At 46.5% G+C, this 18,899-nt stretch overlaps 1 protein-coding gene across 4 annotated transcripts; it reads right to left on the bottom strand.

The window, feature by feature from the left end:
- Nucleotides 1-8,112: 8,112 nt before the first annotated feature.
- Nucleotides 8,113-18,535, bottom strand: PPP1R3B (protein phosphatase 1 regulatory subunit 3B). 4 transcript variants are annotated; one of them, XR_008528522.1, is made up of 3 exons: nt 18,294-18,535; nt 10,350-12,679; nt 8,113-9,930 (listed from the first exon to the last, which is right to left on the bottom strand). XR_008528522.1 is itself a non-coding variant. In XM_054566084.1 (2 exons), exons 1-2 carry the CDS (start codon nt 18,431-18,433, stop codon nt 11,797-11,799), a joined length of 1,023 nt encoding a protein of 340 aa, XP_054422059.1. In that variant the 5' UTR covers nt 18,434-18,535; the 3' UTR covers nt 8,113-11,796. The 4 variants fall into 4 exon arrangements, 3 of the variants coding, with proteins under 3 accessions (XP_054422059.1, XP_054422061.1, XP_054422060.1); XM_054566084.1 differs by having other exon boundaries at nt 8,113-12,679; XM_054566086.1 differs by having other exon boundaries at nt 8,113-12,679; nt 18,242-18,322.
- Nucleotides 18,536-18,899: the final 364 nt, after the last annotated feature.

Below are 18,899 nucleotides of genomic sequence, written 5' to 3'. Positions count from 1 at the left end.
AAGGATGGTAAAGTGACACGGAAAACTGAGAGTGAAACACTATAACACTAGAAAGACCATGCTCTGCATATTAAAATCCAAAACTCTCTTTCTGTGTGTATGTGTGTGTGTTTGCTTGCAATTATAGGAAGCACAGCAGAAAGCCACTTATAGTCACTGCTGAAGGCTATTCTAAAATTCATATGAAAAGATAATCCCTAGAACAGCTAAAACAATTAGGAAAAAGAAGAATGAAATGGGAAGAAGCGCTCTGCCTGATAAGACCTGACTACATGGCTACTGTAATCAAGACTGTGGTATTGGCAAAGGGATAGATGCGTATATCAATGGAGCAGAATAGCGAACCCTGGCGTAAACCCGCACAAATATGCCGACTGCTTTCTGACAAAGATGCAAAAACAATTCAACGGAAAGAGGTCAGATCCTTTAGCAGTGGTGCTGAAATAGTGGATATCCACAGGGAGAAAAGAAGGAACTTTGACTTAAACCTCTCACTTTTCATAAAAATTGATTAAAAATGAATCATGTATTTAAATTTAAAATACAAAACTATAAAATTTTTAAAAGAAAACATAGGACACAGCCTTTGAGATCTAGGACTAGGCAAAGAATTCTTAGACTTGACACCAAAAGCATGATCCCGTAAAAAGAAAAATTAATAAACTAATGAAAATGAATGAAAAGTAAAAACTTTTGCTCTGAGAAAGTCCATGTGACAAAGATAAAAAGGCAAGCTATAGATTAAGAGAAAATGTTTTCAAACTATGCATCTGATAAATAAATGACTTGTATCTAGAATATACAGGGTCTGGCATAAGGAAGGCCTACTTGAGTGTTATTGGTAGGGTAATAATATGCGTATAATAATTTATAGTTTTAACTTGAACATTTCTCCTTAAATGTCATATGACGTGTTTGAATGTGATATTGTTATGTTACAGAATTACATGCTTATGATTTTGTAATAAAAGCATCTGTAATTAAAAAGGGGCATTATTTGTGCTGGACCCTGTACAAAGAACTCACAAAACTCAAGAAGTAAAAAAACTTCTCAAACAATTCAATTAGAAAATGGCAGAAGACATAAAGACATATCCCTGTAGAATACACAGAGAAGACAAATAGGCACGAGAAAAGGTGTCCCACTTAGTCAGCTGTTAGGGCAGTCCAAATTAAAATCACGATGATATCACTGTACACCTATCAGAACTGCTAAAATAAACAAGAGTGACACCGCCAAAGGCCGGCAAGGATGTGGAGGAATTGCATTCATTACCAGTGGTGTAAAATGGTACCACCATACTGGGAAACAGGTTGGCAGTTTCTTATAAAACTGAACATGGAATGGGACTATCCTAGGGTCTTGCAATTACACTATTGGGCATTTACCCCAGATAAATGAAAAATTATTTTCACATAAAAACCCATCCATAAATGTTTATAACAGCTTTGTTTGTAGTAGCCCTAACCTAGAAACAACTCAAGTGCTCTTCAATATAGTAATTGTTAAACACACTGCAGAACATCTATACAATGGAATAAAACTCAGCAATAAAAAGGTTCAAATTTGATACCTTGAAGGGTTCGGATGAATCTCCAGGGAATTATGCTGAGTGGAAAAAGCCCCCCCGCCACACCCCGGAAAGATTATATACTGCATGACTCCACTTATATAACATTCTCAAAATGACAAAATCATAGAGATGTGTTGGGAAATACCCTGCCTGGTTTCAGGGACAGACAAGAGGATCCCAAGGCTGGAGCTAATCAAGGAGGCCTTGGGAAAACAGGCCAGTAAGGAGACGAAACCTGTCTCCCTGGCAGGGGCACAGCCCCTACCCACCTTGCATCCTCCTGCTTGACCCTGTGATGGTCGCTTGTTGATGACGGGTAAGTTCTCTCAAGAGGAGGGATGACCTGAGCCATCGGCTGGTATGGGCAGCAGACAAGGACTTGGGGGACACGGAGAAAGGGCTAGAAGGCCTGCACTCCTCGGCTTGGCTTGGACACGGCCAGAGTCCTCATTCTATCTGAAAGAAGTCTCCTTGTCTCTGGGTGGCTCTGCCTTGCCTGCCTGGCTCAGGCTTGAAACAATACTAAAGGCAGGTACAGCCTTAAACTGGATCGGGCGGTTCCTGGGAACACTCAGGCCTAGAAGTAAGTTCCTGTAAGTATGCTTTGTTCTTCCCTCAAAAAGTGACGGTAACGGGCTCATGCTGTGAAGGAAAATTATATTATTCATAGACCCTGACCTAAGGCAGATCTCTTGTGTTCCTCTAATTGTTATCCATGATCTCTATTTGTTTTCTGTGAACAGAGCCTTTTGACAGTGATTGATGAGCTTTGCTCCATACCCCTGTGTATATGGTTCTCAATAAAAGCCTTTGGACACGGGGGTTCGGGACCTTCTCTCCCCCAGAGGGAAGAGCCATGTCCCCTCTCGTGGCAAACAGAGAAGGGTTTGTGACGACTCGTGTTTACTCCCCGCTTCTGTGAGAACCCAGGGATGGGGTCTGCGGGATTCAGAGCCCCGCTTCCTCCTCAGCTGGCTCTGGACAGTAACCCTGAGATCCAGGAGCCCCTCGCTCCGCTGCGGCGCTCCCCGCAATGGAGATGGAAAACAGATTAGTCATTGCCAGAGGTCAGGGACCGGGGCTTGGGCGGCGGTATGGAGGGGAATAGAGGGGGAGAGTCAGTGTGTCTATATAAGGACAACACGAGAGACCTCTGTGGTGGCAGAAGTGGTTTACGTCTTGCCTGCCTCAATGTTGGTGACCTGATTGGGACACTGCAGTACGGTTTTGCCAGATGTTACCATTGGGGAATCTTGGTATACAGTTCATGGACTCTGTTTCTTAAAATTGCATGTGAATCTACATTTGTCTCGAAATAAGAAGTTAAAAAAAAAAACACATTAGGGATCTCTGTCTGGGTGTATTTTGATGCAAGTAAATGGAGTAAAACATGTACAATTTGGGAGAAGAAAAGACTAAAATAACTATTGGAGAGAGTGTAAATAGCTTGGTGACAATGATATGTCTTTTTCTTTCTCTGTTCCCCAGAGTACTTGGCCCCAATTATAACCTTGCCCTTAAAAGTTCTCAGTAATTTTGTTTAATATATCATTGTTAGTATGGGATAGAAGTTGCCTTGTCAAGGAGTTTAATTTTTGTATAAAAATGCAAGATACATATGTATGAAAATAAGCAATTCAAATGTGGTTCTGTGTGAAGAAGCTGATGATTTGTTTGTGAGAGGAGATGATAATTATTCTTGATATGATAACCCAAACATAACCAAATTCCTTTGGTGTAATATGCAGTTAAATGGTTGTGTTTTCCTCTTGCAGGGGTTTTGTTTGTTAGCCGGCTTTTGTTTTATTTTACAGGATGTCCTTGAACTACACTCACAAGCATGGGAAGCAGGAGCCGTGAACTGAGCTCTAAGGAAAAGGTTCTCACCCAGATTTCTGGAGCCCAGGGCTCTTAGGAAGCATGCCAGGGATCTGGGGAGGGAGGATGGCTGTGCTTCCCTCCGGCTTGCAGTTTCCGCCTTGGGCAGCTCCTGTTCTATCGCTTTTGAAAATTGGCTTTATGTAAGATTTGGTTTAAAGCCAGATTCCAATGCTTCATAGGCCATTTTGAAAGCCACCAGCTGCTCTTGTCTGTGTCCGCTGGCCCAAGACGCTGCAGTTGCATTGAAGACCACGTATCCCTGGGTGCCCGCCTAGGGAAGACAGTGGGGAGCCCGAGCAGATAGGGAGCGAGCCTTGCTGTGCAGGGCAGAAGAACCAGTGCCTTGGGCTGCTCCCTGGGCTGCTCCCGCCCCGGCCACAGAGTGCTCTCTTTCAGCGCTGCCCTCTGCCCCGGGGAGGGCAGGAGGCCCTCACTTACAGAAGCTCCGGGTCTGAAACTTCCCGTTTCAAAGCAGAAAAACGAACCAGCGGGAGAGGGATTTTTGCAGAGAAAATAATTTTCCTTTTCAGAGTTTGCGCGCGTACGTGTGCATGCAGTAATACATGAACACTATAAGGCATGAGGCTCCGAGGGGGAAGGTGATTGACCAATTGATGAGAAAAGCAGCTGGAGGCTGCAGAATTCAAATCATCTGCTTATTGCCAAAGCAGATGGGCAAAGCCGTGTGCGAAAAGAATTTAGGAAAATATTTAGGAAAATATCCAGTGTCGTTTCAACAGATAACTGATTATGGCGAATAATAATGAAAAAATTTTTAATAAAATGATATGGTACTAAGAGAAGTGAAACGGCACCTGGCTAATCCACCTTCCCATGGGACACAGATGTCCGCCGAGGGACAATGACCTAGGTGGCCCTGGGAGTGCGCCCAGGAGAAGCAGTGGCTAATGTGTCTTTCTCCCCAAGTTTAGCAGCGCAGGCAGTGATGTGTGTGGTTCCCACTTTCTCCGAAAGAGGGGTGAACTCCGGAAAGCTTAACTCCCCTTTGGTGGTGGTGAGTTCCCCTTGGATAAATGGGGCTTCATAAAAACCCTTCCGAGTACCCACGTCATCCACATGACGGTCCCTCCCCCAGCACTGGGCAATGGTAAATGCCAGCAGGAGGAGGTGACAAAACTGAAAGGGAAGAATGTGTGTGTCCGCATCGCAAGGATGGCCCTCAGGAAGGGACCTCCTTGGCCTCCCGTGGTGCTTACGGTGTCCTGAGCTTGCTGGGCCAGGGAAAGATGGGCTGAGACCCTGTACTGGGCAAAATTCCTGGGCGCGCTTCAGTGTTGCTTTCTGGTTCCTGGGGTCTGGAATCATGCTCAAGTCAGCCTGTGTCTGTGCCTACAGCGAACAGCTTCTCAGGGAGTTTTGCCATGCCCTCTTTGCTGGGGACAAGGGTGGCAGGGGCGGGGGGAGGGGGAGAGGTAGGAGTACATAAGCCCAGACCAATAATAACTCCTTTCCGTCTAAACTTTTACCCTTAAGAGTGAATTGACTGGAGTCCCCAGAGGGCTTTTGGCCATCAGCACTACAATTAGGAAACAGAAAAGCTAACCAACAAAAACAAATAAACCACAGACAAAATTATCGCTCTGTTATAACCCATCCAAAAAAAGGCACCATCCAGTGAGAGCTGATTCTAGCCCATGGCTGGCCTGGCTTTCTGAGCCCCCCAGAGGTCTAAGGAGAAAGACCCCAAGGCCCAGGGGAGGTGAACGCAGCCAGGGCTCACCCTGGACGGTTTGCCCGGTGGCTCCTGGTGGCTCCTGGTTTACTCGAGTGCTCCAGGGTAATTCATAGCGCCCCATTCATTCCCAAGGCAGCCCAGTCAGGACCATCCATTATACGGTCTTTAAACAAACAAACAAACAAACAAACAACCTGAGAAGTTGACTCCAGGCCTCAGCTGAGGGTCTGCAGTTTGGTCCTGAAGTCTCGCTCTTCCCATAAGACTCGTCAGCCAGAGTCAGCAAACACCAGGCTGCAGGTCCAGTCTAGCCTTGGCCTGGCTTGTATGGCCCACAGCTAGGAATGGTTTTTGCATTTTTAAAGTTTGTTTTTTGAAGAAGAATACGTGACAGAGACCCTCTGTGGCCGGAAAAGCCTACGGTATTTATTGTCTGGCCCTTTACAGACAAAGGTTGCTGACCCTTGATCTAGCCACCTGATCCTGCCTTTTTGGGCAGAGGGTCCAGATACTGGGTCATTACAAATGTCTTTTGTCCCCAAAGTGTATTGTATATCTGTGTCCTTTCGCCAATTCAAGCCCAGCAGAGGACCTGAGGTGGGCAGGCGCATCAGCGTTTGTGGAGACATGTCACCTACCAGACATCTCGAGTGGACACAAAAGGCACCAGTGAGATGCCCCCGCCTGCCCCGACACCGCAGACCCCCGCCCCCTACCCCACTCCCCGCCACCGTCAGCGATGGCGAGGAGAAGAGTGAAGGCTAAAGCCTTCCTGTGCCCCAGCGGGGCTCCTGTGTGCATGAAAGGCAATGCTGGGACGGCGAATCCTGCCTGCCTCTACAAAGTCCCTGCAGCCATGAGCCTCTTCGACGGCTTCCGACCATCAGCGACATCCTGCGGTCCCGCCAGGCCCTCAGATTCCCCAATTATTTAACGTTCACTGTTGCTGATGTACACGTGCGCAGGTGTGCGCCCCATACTATGTTTTTAAAATATCTGTTTGAATTAGCTGTCAACTGTTTCAGAGATTTACATGTTCAAACCTCTGGGTGTCCAGCTTCCCCTTCCTCAGGGCCGGCGGTCCTTGCACGAACTGAGGCCTTTGGGAAGGATGTGCCTGCTGTCTATGAAGATGTGTGTGTTTGCTTGGCCCCGGGCGTTGCTTATCTACCTCAAGGGTCTTCTTTTCAGAAACACCACTTGAATCTCAGCTCTGTGAGAGCAACACCAGTTTAGGGGTACAGTTTTGGAAAAAGCAGAAAAGACCCTCATGGTCCTCTCTGGTTTTGCCACCGACCATGCAACTTTAGGAAACACACTTAGGACCTACATCTTTACCCACCAAAGGAGCTCTGATGTCCCTTCCAGCCTGAACAGTGATGATTTCATCAAGACCAAGCTGTTATCTGGGATGCTATTCATTCCTGTGATTTTATGAAGAATGCAAATAGTGTACGTGGTACTTTCTCCAAGTTTACATTTAGAAGCATTTTAAAAATGAATGTGTTGGCCAGCTCTCCAGAGTGCTCAGGGCACAGTAAGAGCCCCCAGTTTCCTGTTCCTGCAGGAAACACTAAGCCCCTTCAATGCAGCAGTTGACAAAGGATGGCAAGGTCAAGGCCAGGACCCAAGCTTTCAGACTCCTAATAGCTCTGGACAGCAGAACTCACTGCTTTTCATGGCTACCAGAGGATTTACCTTAAACATGAGTGTCTCCTTCAGGGGTGTGTAGAATAAGTACCTTGCACATGGCAGGTCACCACCAAATGTTCGACTCAGTTGTTCTGAAAGCCGGATGTCTGCTATTCTGGGAACATAGCTCTAGAAAAGTGTCATTTTTCTTTTTTTACTGGAGACAACTCTGAGATGTCTTTCTCACAAGTCAGAATATATGATTATGAAAATCATACCGGATCTCAAATAGACATTCATGAAAAAAAAAGTGTTATATTTTCCCCTCCCATTTCTATGACGTTTGATATTCTTGGGAAAAGCAGTTACGTATGTCGCTCACTTTTTGCGTCTGATGCTTGGGCTAAGCTTTCCAGCGCGCCCCTCCCCCTGCTGAGCCACTGCTGCCTTTCGGGGCAGAGGTTGGCTGACAGGCATCGTCTGGCTGCAGTCCACCTCTGCGCCCACTCCCTGTTCTGAACTTTGAAATGAAACATCACTGGAAATCTTTGGGGTGAATGTCGGATGACGAACGGAGAGGGAGTCCTACCAGGAGTTGGCTGGTTTTGCTGGTGACAGTGATTAAGCAGTTAAAGATCTGAGTGTCATTTAGTTTTCCCGCCTTTGAACGTACCAAACCGAAAAGATGTTTCAAGTACAAGTGAAAGGGTAGGAAGAAACATGCCCTTGGATCATGAAACATGGATTCAGAACATCATGTTAAGTGAAATAGTCCAAAGTTAAGAACTGTATGATTTCAATCATACATGGGATATAAATGGAAAGCAATCAGTGAACAAACAAGAAAAACAAACAAAAACTCAGAGCAGACAACAGTTCGGTGGTTACCAGAGGGAAGGGGGAATGGAGGGTAGTAAAAGGTCAAGGGGCTCAATATATGGCGATGGAAGAAGATATGACTTTGGGGGGCGGGCACATAATGCAACATACAGACCAGGTTATCATAGGAATGTGCACTTGACACCAATATAATCTTACTAACCAGTGCCACCCTAATAAGTTTAAAAGTAAAGTATATTTTAAAAAATGATTCCAGAATAACAGTGGCACCTACATTTTATCCCCAGCACCTACTTTCTGAGCTATAAGCAGCTGCTGTGACAACTTACAAAGCCATTCCCCGGCCCTTCCTCTGTGTCAGCTCAACCGTCAACCACGCTCTACCCCTCTGCAAACCTCTGTCCTGTATGTAGAAACACGTTGTTTGAGAATCACTCTCCCCAGCTTGATTCCCAGAAGAGAGGTGGTTTCACAATAGGACAATTTCAGTTTTGTTTTTTATCTACCTTTATTGCATTTTTGCATTTGTTACAAACCACTCTTACACCACACAAAATACATCCATTCTGTGATTTTAAAGTGCATTTCCCCTTTAACTTTGTGTACAAAAATATTTATTTTTTAAAACATGGAAATTTCTTGACAAGGCACTTCCAGGTGTGCACTGAAGCTGAGCTTTCAGTTCTACATTCACATCGAAGTCAAAGTGAAACAACGTTGTCACAGCTGCACTCAGGGAGTCCTCCCGGGCCCAGGAATCTCTAGGAACTGATAACAGAACTGTAAAAACATTCACAGCTTTACAACGTGGGCTGCTGAGCTTTCGGACCCCAACCAGGAAAGACCACCCAGAACCAGAGCCATTCTGCCCCGCCCAGATGTGTCCCACTTCAAGAAGTGAAGATAGCTGCCAAAGTGTCTTCGGGCGACCCTGTAAGATCCCTTTGTACGTTTCACTTCTCCCCCATTTCAGCAATCACATCCGAAGAGGTAAGTAGATCGGGACCTCCCAGAGCAAAAAGCCGTGAGGCCTGCTCCAGCAAACCGCATCCAGCCGGGGAGTTTTAAAAGAGGAAACAAATGAAAAAACAACCAAGGCTTTCATTCACTGTCCATGAAGAGCCAGGAAACAGGCACTTCTAAAAAGTGAGCAAACAATCCCTTTTTGGGCTTAAAAACATATATAACCCATTTAACATCCAAGTGACTACAAGTGATGCTTGTTTTTAAAAAGCAAATTATATGCAAAGATCAAAACCACAAATTCGTTTAGCAGTTCAAAATTTACAGCTTTAGAAAACATTGAAAGAGTCTTGTTTTGCCACCATTAAAATTAAATCTTAGAGAAGAAATAAATTCTACCTTGATTCTGAAATTGTTTTAATTTGTGGAGACTACGTAACTCCGTTATTTCTTACCAGCTCCCCTATAACAAGTATATTAAAGAGAAAGAAACCCACTCAAATGCTTCATCTCTTCCAAGAAACACTGAAAGCTTATTTATTATATCTTTATATAGTCCAGCTTATTTATTGCACCTAATTTGCAAACGCTCCCCAGGGCATTTGGGGGAATAAATAAGAAACAAAAATGGAGCTGCTTCCCCATTCCTGGACCACCGCCCCAGTAGCAGGAGGCTGAGCCTTCTCGGGTAACTCGGGAAGGACCCCAGGACTGGGGGCCATTTGTCCTCAGAGCCAAGAGTTGACTGAGGGCCAAACCTACAGGTCAGGTGCGGGGAAGTCTTCAACCTGGAAACCTGCCCCCCTGTGAAGTGTGGAGACCCTTGAGCTGATGGTGAGCTATGAAACAAGGAGAGGTTCCATTCGGGCAGTTCTTGAGTCCATCTGCTGATAATCTGGGACAGTACCGGACAGAAGGAGTGAGCCTGCCTGCTAAAGAGGCGGTGGGATTCTTCAGATGCTCCTAGCTCGCTGAACGGCGCAGCTGACAGGGACGCCGGGCAACCAGACTCTTCAGTCAGAGCAGGGTCTTTGCAAGCGGGTGAGGACTTGCCTGGTGGGTGAGAGTCCCAGGTGCACAGGCTGGGGGCTTGCAACCAGAGCCGCCAGCAAAAAGAAGTGGGGGAGGGCTGGGAGTTGAGAAGGGGAAGGGGGGAGTGGTTTAAGGCAGTTTTAAAAGAGATACTTATCACTGAATTACCCTATTTCAAATTTTGACATAGGAATGTCTTAGGATCACTATTATTGAAAGCCATACAGAAGTCACTTGAGGCATTTTTCTCAGGAACACAGAACGATCTCATTACCTTTAGTTGGGTAACGTGCAAGTGCAGCTGTACCTTTCCTGAAAGAGAGGGGGCGAGGGAGGGGACTTCTTAAAACAAAATCAGTTCATGACCTATAGAAAATCAGTTTCGCTTCCCTTCAGTTTAGATTTTCACTCTTAATGGTTCTGATCACTGGATTTGTAACACAAAGTACTCTCTGTGTATTTGATGTAAGATATGCTTAGATAAATGGATAAATCACAGTTCTGCCCAACTTGAGCACAAGATGAATGCAATTTTTCCCATAAATTGCAACTCACCTGGCAGAGCCATAAAAAATAAAGCAGACTAATAACAGTCATTTTTAGGAAGATGAATTACATTGAACACCACTTAAAGAGCATTTAAAAAGTCAGAACATTTTAAAGTTCAAAAAAGAAACAAACAAAAAAAAAATCACCACCAAACTCCAGGGGCCAAGCAAGACACTTCATACCTGTCCGACACTTATCTACACAGAAGCCAGGAGGTCTTTTCTAAGCGACAGGAAAATGCAAACGGAAGGAGACTCTTGGCTTGTGGAGTCCAGGAGCTGTGTATCTGTCTCCTGCTTCCCGTAGGAAAACCTCACTTCAGTCAATCAGACAAAAAGAAAATGAGATAGTTGTTTAATCTCCAAAAACAAAACAGAAAAACCCCCAACCTTCTACAAATACACATCTAAAAATATTGTAAACTACCCCAAGTACAAACCAGTCCTGCCCGAGAAAAATCACAGGATCTGGGGAGCCCTCTAACAATCAAAGTCCCAGGAGTCTCGCAACAGTAAGAACCAACAGGTTTTTAATTCTTTAGTCCAACATGGTGAAGAACAATTGATGTCTGATTACTTCAGAGTCGCCATACATATGAAAACCTACCCCTTTCACATAACCATACTCACATACCATAAATACGAACACCCAAATCAAAGCCCCTGGGTGCTTATAAAGTGTCCTGGATATGGTAAATCACAGTCAAAATAAAAGCAAACATTTTCAGAAGGCTTTGGGGGATACATTGGATCTGCCAATCCAAGCGTCCTGAACACCGCATAAAAGATGAGTCTCCAGGAAAGGAGACGGAAAATCCTCCTGTGAACGACGACGCCTGCAAACCAGCTGAGCAAGTTAACGCACCCCTGTAATTGAGCCGTCTGGTGACTCAGGATAAGACTGAGCACTTAGAAAGTTCCCCCAAAAGCCAAGAGGAGAAGCTGAAAGTGTCCCACTCGTGGCTGTCCTGCTGTGTAACACTGCACAGGAGCCAGGTACTTTGGGTCAGAAAGGGGAAGTGCCTGTCTCACAGGCCAATTTGCCTTTCTTATCTTCTGAACATCAGATGAACTGTCATCTTGATGAACAGCAGCAGAACAACACAAAAGAAATGCACACAAAGTATGTAGAACGCGTAGACATGGGGCAGCAGCAACAGCCAGGAAGGGCCTGGCTGGGTGGAGAATGCCCAAAGGCAAACAGCCGCGGTCCACAAGGTAGCCGGGGACAGTGACATGCAAGTGACTGACTTTCCCAAGCGGCTCCTCCACACCGCCAGGGCACCCTCCGACTTGCGTCGTCACTAAGCCACCGTCCTCCAGCCTCGCCAGCACTGCCTGCAGGCCTGGTTCCTGTCCAGACCCTTTCTGGCACCCTCCTGCCCAGACCCTGTGGCTGCCATGGGTGCCGGACAGACCAGCACACGACAGTCACTCTGCGCGGGAAGCCAGTTCTGTGATTGAGGCTGGGCTGGTCTTGCTGGTTGAAGAAAAAACTGTATAGGATCCTTTGTTTTCAAAAACTGTGCCTAATGGCAGTTCAGCTGTTCTCGGCTCCCATCTCCATCCCACTGTGACTACAGCTGGGCCGGTACACACGCACTGGGCCAGGCTCCAGCACACGCAGTCACTAGTAGTAGGGCCCTAGTTTTTCGTACCCTAGATAACTGGGCCACTCCGGAAACAGACCATAGGAACACCGAGGGCTTCCGAACTGGTCAAAGGCTATTCCAAAATCTGGTCCATTGTGCGACTCGGCTGTCCCCTGAGTGGATTTTAATTCCGCCCGCGTGATCCGATAGTTTTTGCCTTTGTTGCTGTCCCAGTACGTCTGGCCGTTGCACTCATAACACACAGCGAACTCCATTCTTTCATAAGACTGGATTTTCTCAGGTAAGCGAATGTCAAAGGAGAACGTGTCCCTGTCTGAACTAGAGTAAGTGTCCTTCACATACCAACAGGGAAAGTCTGTGAAGCTTTTCCAAGTGTCAAATGTCATCCTTATTTTCACCGTCTTCTCAAACGCGAGGTTGCGCACCTTCACTGTGCCTGCGATTGCTTTGTCCTTCAGCACGCAGTTCTCAAGGCAAACGTGGTCGGTCTGAAGCCGGTTTCTGAAGTCTAAGTAATCTGCAGAAGGCTGAGGAAAATCCAAAACAAAGCTCTCGCTCTCTGCTGTCGTCAGACTCACAATGTTGTCTAGGAGCTCGGTGATGTTAAATGGAATATCTAACGGGTCATCAAATTCTGAGAACACTTTGACCATTGTCAGGGCCAGCCCCTGGTTGTCCGCGAAAGACACTCGCTTTTTCACCTTTTTCTCTTGGATAGTGGGGGCCATCACTCCGCTGGCTTCATTCTTGCTGCTCAGCTGAATACAAGGCCTCAGAGGTTTGCTTGGCTTTGGTGAGATCTTGAAGGCGAACCTATCTCTGCGCAGGGAAGGGGCCATGCAGCTGTATCTGCACTCTATGTCCACAGCCATCATTGGGTCAGGCGAATAGGCTAGAACCCTGGCAAAAGGGAAAAAGAAAGAAAGAGGCTGCAATGAGATCAGGGTGATGTTGCTTTCCTTCCTCTCTGTCCACAGGGCTACAGCTCAGTATTAACTCAAGTGCAGTCCAGCATGACTTTGGTTTCAAGGGAGATTTAAAGTGTAAAGTGGGGGTGGGAGGGAAGAGGTCCAAGGTTAAAACAAATGAACAAAAAAGTACGGAACCACTGGTGTTAACACTAAGTTCATAGGTTTTTGTAATGATATGCTATGAGGATTAGCAAGAGAGCATATTATTTGCAGGACTGCTCAAACTTATACGAGCAGGGAACCCTTTTTTTGTGGAGCATTAAGCAGGACTCATTCTGAGAACATATTTTGGTAGCTACCGTTTTAATCAAATAAAAAAATGGATTCATCCCATAAATATTGATTAGTGTTTACTATATGCCAGACATTTCACTAGACCTTGGACTTCAATAGTGAAGACAGACACAAACCAACTTTCATTAAATGTACAATACATTTTTATAATCCAATATACCTTCTTTTAAAAAAAAAAACCAGCATTTTAGTATTTTTAAACTTTTCATATAGGCGAATATCTGTCTTTTTCTACAGTGAAAATAGCCTCTATAAGAACAAACAGCAAACAATCATTCTAAAGATTACGTTAAATCTGACTTATAAATACTGCAGTTTTCTTAAGTAGAAAAACCAATTAAACCCAAAAGATTAAAGACAAGCTTGAAAAACATTTTACAAAAAGCATGACAGTAAAGGGTTAATACCTTAATATATAAAGAGTCTTACAAAACAATAACAAAGTATTTTACCTAGAAAAATGAGAAAGAGCATTAATAGAAAATTCATGAACAAATACACAAAATGTCCAACCTTGTAAGTAATGTAAGAAATTTAGATTAGGAAATAATACCCGTTTTTACCTATTGAGTTAGGTAAAAATTTTAAAAGATAATACAAATATGTGTATTAGTCCAAATTAGTGCAACTTTTCTAAACATTCTTATCATTTTTGGCTCTAATATCACATGCAGGTATTTATCTTAAGGAAGTAATTAAAAATGCATGGATGTTAATATACTAAAATGTTCTATGACAACATTATAAGGGGAAGGGTGAGAAAATAATCTAAATGACCAATAACAGGTATCTGGTTAAATCAAGTGTACCATATTCAGGTAATAAAATTTTATATTATCATCAAACCATTACTTGGAGAAAGATTTGAATGGCATAAAAAAAACTGTTACTGTAAAAAAAAGGAGAGGACAAAACTGTACATAGAGATCATACTTGTGGATAAAAATATTATGTATATTATGCATATTCATAAAAAAAAGACTAGAGATATACTCAAAACAGTCAGAATACCCAACTGAAGTGATTTCAGGAAATTTCTGTTTTCCTGCTTACATTTTCTAATAATATCCCTTCTATAATCAGAAAAAAGTGAATTAAAAAAAAAACAACCCTCAAATATTTCAGGATTTGCCAAAAACACATTCAACACAGTTCTCTCACTAAAGCTGGGAAATTTTTATCTTTCTAATTATTATGGCAAATTTATATTCTGATTTGACAATTATTATGGGCTCACTGAGAAGCCAGTGACAAAACCAGCATTAAAACCTGTAGTCTGAGAACCACAGAACACAGATCCAGATTCGTTCCCGAGCATAGCTCCGTCACTCCTGCAAGGGGGTAGGGAGGTGAAGCGTGTTGGGGTGCTCGCTCTCAGGCCTGCCCTGGATCCGCACCCCACGGTGGGGATGGCTGGGTGATGGTGGTAGTTAAGGACGAGTGACAGCAGCCTTTGCCCAAAATGTTGCTCTGAGCTGGGAGCACTGGTTCAATCCAATAAATAATATCTCATTTTTACCTTCCGATTTTGATCAACCCAAGACAGTGGAAAAAAATGAGAAAGGACATAATGGTTTGACCCCATTTTTCCAAAAGAATTATAGCACTTGCCTAGGATGAAGGAATTACTCAGCAAGGGGAAACATATACATTCAGAGACAAATAAAACAATAATTTATAGCCATAGTTATCTAAACATTCGTTTTAAAGGGTATTTGTCTTACTGTTTCCTCTCTAACAAAGTCAAACGAGTGGAAATTATAGGGGCAATTTGCTTTCTATTATCTGTTCTTATACCCCTGCAATTGTTCTGGATAGGAGAGTTCCAGATAGGGCAAGATAGGTTTTAAGAGTGCTGACCAACAGGTTCAATGAAAAAAAACCCCCTAAACTTACAAAGTACTTGAATTTAGGTTTTCTTTCGTCCATTGCAAAACTTTGTTAGAATGCACTGGAAATACTTCTTCAGCTCTAACTTCAACACAGGTAGTTTTTGTTGGTTTGCGTTTTATTAAATAGGAACGAAAAACCAAGCAGGGGGCAAAGCTTTGTATCACAGCCCCTCCCACCCTGTCAACCCTCCACAACCTCGAGTAGGAGCGGAGGGAGGAGGGGTTCCTTCTCGGCCACAGCAGCTTCCTCCTTGCCTGAGTCAGCACAAGGTCATCTGCCAGTTCCCTCTGCCCAGCCAACCAACCTCATACGTGCTTTCCTGCACGACATCTAAACAGCTCATTAGCAAAAGGCTAGGAAACTCTCAAAATATTGTGGAAACAGTTCTAAAATAAGGGAATCAGTTAAGGAATGAAAATTTGGTTAAGTTTCACTGTTTGCACTCAGGAGTGTAAATTTGCCCGAGGTCCCTAAAAGCACTAAGCTGTAAGAACAAGTGGAACTAGGGGTGAGGAGGTGAGGTTCCAGTCGCAGCCAGAGCTTATTAAACAATTCCACTGGTCCATTCCAGAGCCTAATCAGTTTTGCAACATTTTTCCACGAAAGGCAAGAGTAAGGTTAACCACCTGTGGGCCCAAGGGTTACTGCCCCAGGAGCATTGCACAAGCAACCCCTGCCTAGAACCCTCCACTTTCTCAGTGTCACCGTAACTGGAGGTGTGGACATTCACCCCTGCAGCCTCTGTCTAAGATTAGATCTGACTTCGCCTATCTTTACACGTAGATTCCAGTTTTCAGAAACTGAAACATTCTCCAAGAATCGGTCACCCAAGTACTGATTTGGCTAAGTACCCTCTGCTTGGGAATTCGCCAATGGACTGTGACAGGGGTGACTATCACCCAGAAGTGGTCCTAGCAACAAGGTAACAGTTTCCTGAGCCCCTGAAGGAAGGCCCCTGGCCAGGCATTTTTAGGCTCACATGACACGGAAAGATCAGTCCCAGCGCAGCCTGCACCCAGCTGGACCCCAGGCCTCTTCTGAGGACACTCCCACTGCTCCAGCCCTTTCTAACCCTGGCCGGGGAATGTGCGTCACCGAGTCTGGCCAGAGGTAAAAACCGAACAAGACACGCGTTTGACCCAGCAGAGCTTGACATGGGACCTGGATGCCAGTTCGTTGCAGGACGGGACCCTGAGAGCGTGAGTGGCCATTACTCAGACCAGTATGGATGCTCAAAAACTTTGCTTCCAAGTAGATACTGGAGCTCTGTTTGACCCCATGAGGGCCTGGGCCATGCCCAAGGGTGGATTTCAGTGTTCCTGGTCAAAAGAGGGCAAACCTCAACACCCCATGAGAGTTAGAGGACGTGGATAGCTCTGCATAAAGGTTTTCCCTGTCCCACTAGTGACAAGTAACACACCACCTCAAGACAGCTGGCCATGGCTAGATGTCATGGTGATTTTTCTAATGAGAACTATAGGCTTGTAGAGAAAATAACCCCATGACCTTCACAGTGTCAGCTAACCTACTGACTTTCTGGCCGTACCTTTTATAGGAAGTTGTTTGTTTGTTTTTTTTTTTTTTTTGGTCTTGAGACACATTTCGATATTTCCCCCTCCATTCTCTTTCACTTTGATACACAAAGACAGACAAATAACATGGACCATTGCTCCCCCCCAACCCCACCCCAGGACGCAGAAACTACATTAGGTAAGCAGTTACAACCGGTTATAATTTTTTTTTAGAGACATGACCATCTACCCCTTCAATACTCCTTTATCCCCTCCCAAAAAGTTCAACACAGTATGCATAAAGTCGACATCCTTCTCTTTGTACTCTGACCATGAGGCAATTCACAGCCTTAAAAGCCACTTGTAAGCCTCTATCTTGTCATACCATCCAAAGCATCTTTGAGACAAATATCTGTGGATGAAGCTGCATATTACAGGGAACAGAGAAGTTAAAATGGCACAGTCCCCGCCGTCTAAAAATGTCACGCATGAAACGCAGAGCACGGGCCTAGACATGCCATCGCCCAGCTGCGCCACTTGCTCCAAATCACTCAAAGTCTCTGGGCTCCAGCTTTCTCCTCTGAGGTCCCTTCTGGCTGACATTCGTGGCTGCCAATAGTGCCTGACGGTTCTCTTCCCACTAACTTTCCCTAAATACCTCAACTTCACTTTTGTGGTGAGGCCTCCAGCTGGCTTCCTCCAGGTCTGGCTCCTGGACACCCCTGCCAAATGAACCGTTTCCTCTCTCCTCTGTACCCCGGCTCAAAGCCCTGGTGCCCTCTTCTCCTGGACCCTAGGTCTCTCAGGGAGGCCTGGCCACAGAAACCACAGACTCCAACACCTTCTAGAAACTCTCCACGTTCCCAAGTCAAGTCTCTCCTCAATTTTTCTCCTCTTCTCTAGGAAACGATGGCATGACGGCCCCCAAATCTTCCAGTATGTCGTTCTGCACCCTCTACCCCTCTTTTGCAGCGAGTCCCTCCCACACCCCTTTCTCTGTGTTCAAAGTGTGGAACGTCCAGTCTGGAAGATCCTACCGGTACCCGGACCCTCCAGTCTGGAAGATCCTACCGGTAACTCTACCCGGACCCCTCTCTGACCCACCCCAAACCCTTCTACTATCCTCCTTCTCCCGGTCGGCCACCCACCTTTGGGGCCGAGGGGCAGCCCCCTCCCCAGCTCGCTGGCTGCTGCATCGGAGAGCTCGCGGAGGGAGGTGGCAGGGGGAGGCCGCCAACGCCGGACTACACTCGGTTCCCGGAGGAGGCGGAGCCCAAGTTATTATACCAGGGCGGGGTGGTGGGGGTAATCCTGGACTGAGCCGCGCCGCGCGAGCGTCCCCACGCGGCCACCTCTCCCCAGACGGCCCGAAACAGCCGCAGTCTGGGAACCTGAGGCCAGAGGTGACCCGGCTCCGCAATACCTCGGCCACCGCGGCGCTCTTTGTCCCATCTCCCTCGGCGGCCAGAGAGACTACCAAGTGCGTTTCCTTGAGTTTTACCGGGAACCGAGGTCCGGAGAGAGACGAACCGACTTTTTCTTGTGCTCCAGACCCCACCGCCCAACTCCGGCGACACACTCCAGGGACAACAGAAGGGGACCGCACCTCGGTTGAACACGTGGGTCCGGCCAGGTTCGATCCTACCTCTCGTCCCTGGATTGCCCGCTCCACGTGGAGGCAACAGCTTCCTGAAGCCTGTCTAGAGTGTTCCACCCAGGAGTTTAACTGCAAGTTGGACGGAGAAAGTGTAGATGGCAGGAACCAAAGAGGGTTTCCCCTGCGCGCCTCTTACCGCCGTGCCTGCGGCCCTGCTCTCGGGCTCCACGGCGTGGGGAGGGCTTTACCTGGCACAGCTCATAAGCCCAGAGGTGCAGAGGCGCCAGCCCGCGGCTGCATCTGTGCCGGAGTGGCTGGAGGAGCCGGTGCGACAGCAGCAGCAGCGGGGGCCGAGACTCAGGTCCGCGCCCTCCGCCGGCAGCCGCATGCGTCCGCACACAAGCACCCCGCTCGCCTCCTCCCGGCTCCCCGCCACCTGGGACTCGGGATCCCCGCCGCCGCGTTGCTCCCTTTAACTTTCCGGCCACCTCTCCCTTCTCGGGATGCCATCCCAGACCCCCTTTCACGTGAACGCCCCCCGCAACCAATGGGCGTGCCCAGCACGCGAGCGGGGACCAATTGCCGTGAAGCCGCGCTCCTGGAGAGCACCGCTCCACCACGTGATCTGCTGAGCGGCAGGAGGGATAGGGCTGCAGTTCTGGCGCTGGGAAGGGCGGTGGGTCACTGTTTCATCAGAAGCCTGGGGACAGGCGCCAGGGGTCAGAGGCACTTTTCCTACGGAGGAGCGTCCCATTACAGCAAGAGGCTTGGGCATAAGCTGTCTGCAAAGTTCCCTTTGCTAGGCAAAGGTTTCCAAAGCAGTCCTCCTGGCCCCGCCTTCGTCTACACAGTTT

Source organism: Pteronotus mesoamericanus, unplaced genomic scaffold, assembly GCF_021234165.1.
Source record: "Pteronotus mesoamericanus isolate MK-2021 breed Mesoamerican mustached bat unplaced genomic scaffold, CSHL_Meso_final contig_169, whole genome shotgun sequence".
Classification (NCBI taxonomy): domain Eukaryota; kingdom Metazoa; phylum Chordata; class Mammalia; order Chiroptera; family Mormoopidae; genus Pteronotus; species Pteronotus mesoamericanus.
This window is presented reverse-complemented; position numbering and strand designations above follow the sequence as displayed.

Coding starts and splice junctions, on each gene's coding strand:
- PPP1R3B (XM_054566084.1), bottom strand. CDS start 18,433: ATGCGGCTGCCGGCGGAGGGCGCGGACCTGAGTCTCGGCCCCCGCTGC. Junction 12,680..18,293: donor GGGCTTATGAGCTGTGCCAG/GTAAAGCCCTCC, acceptor CCCTTTTGCCAG/GGTTCTAGCCTATTCGCCTG.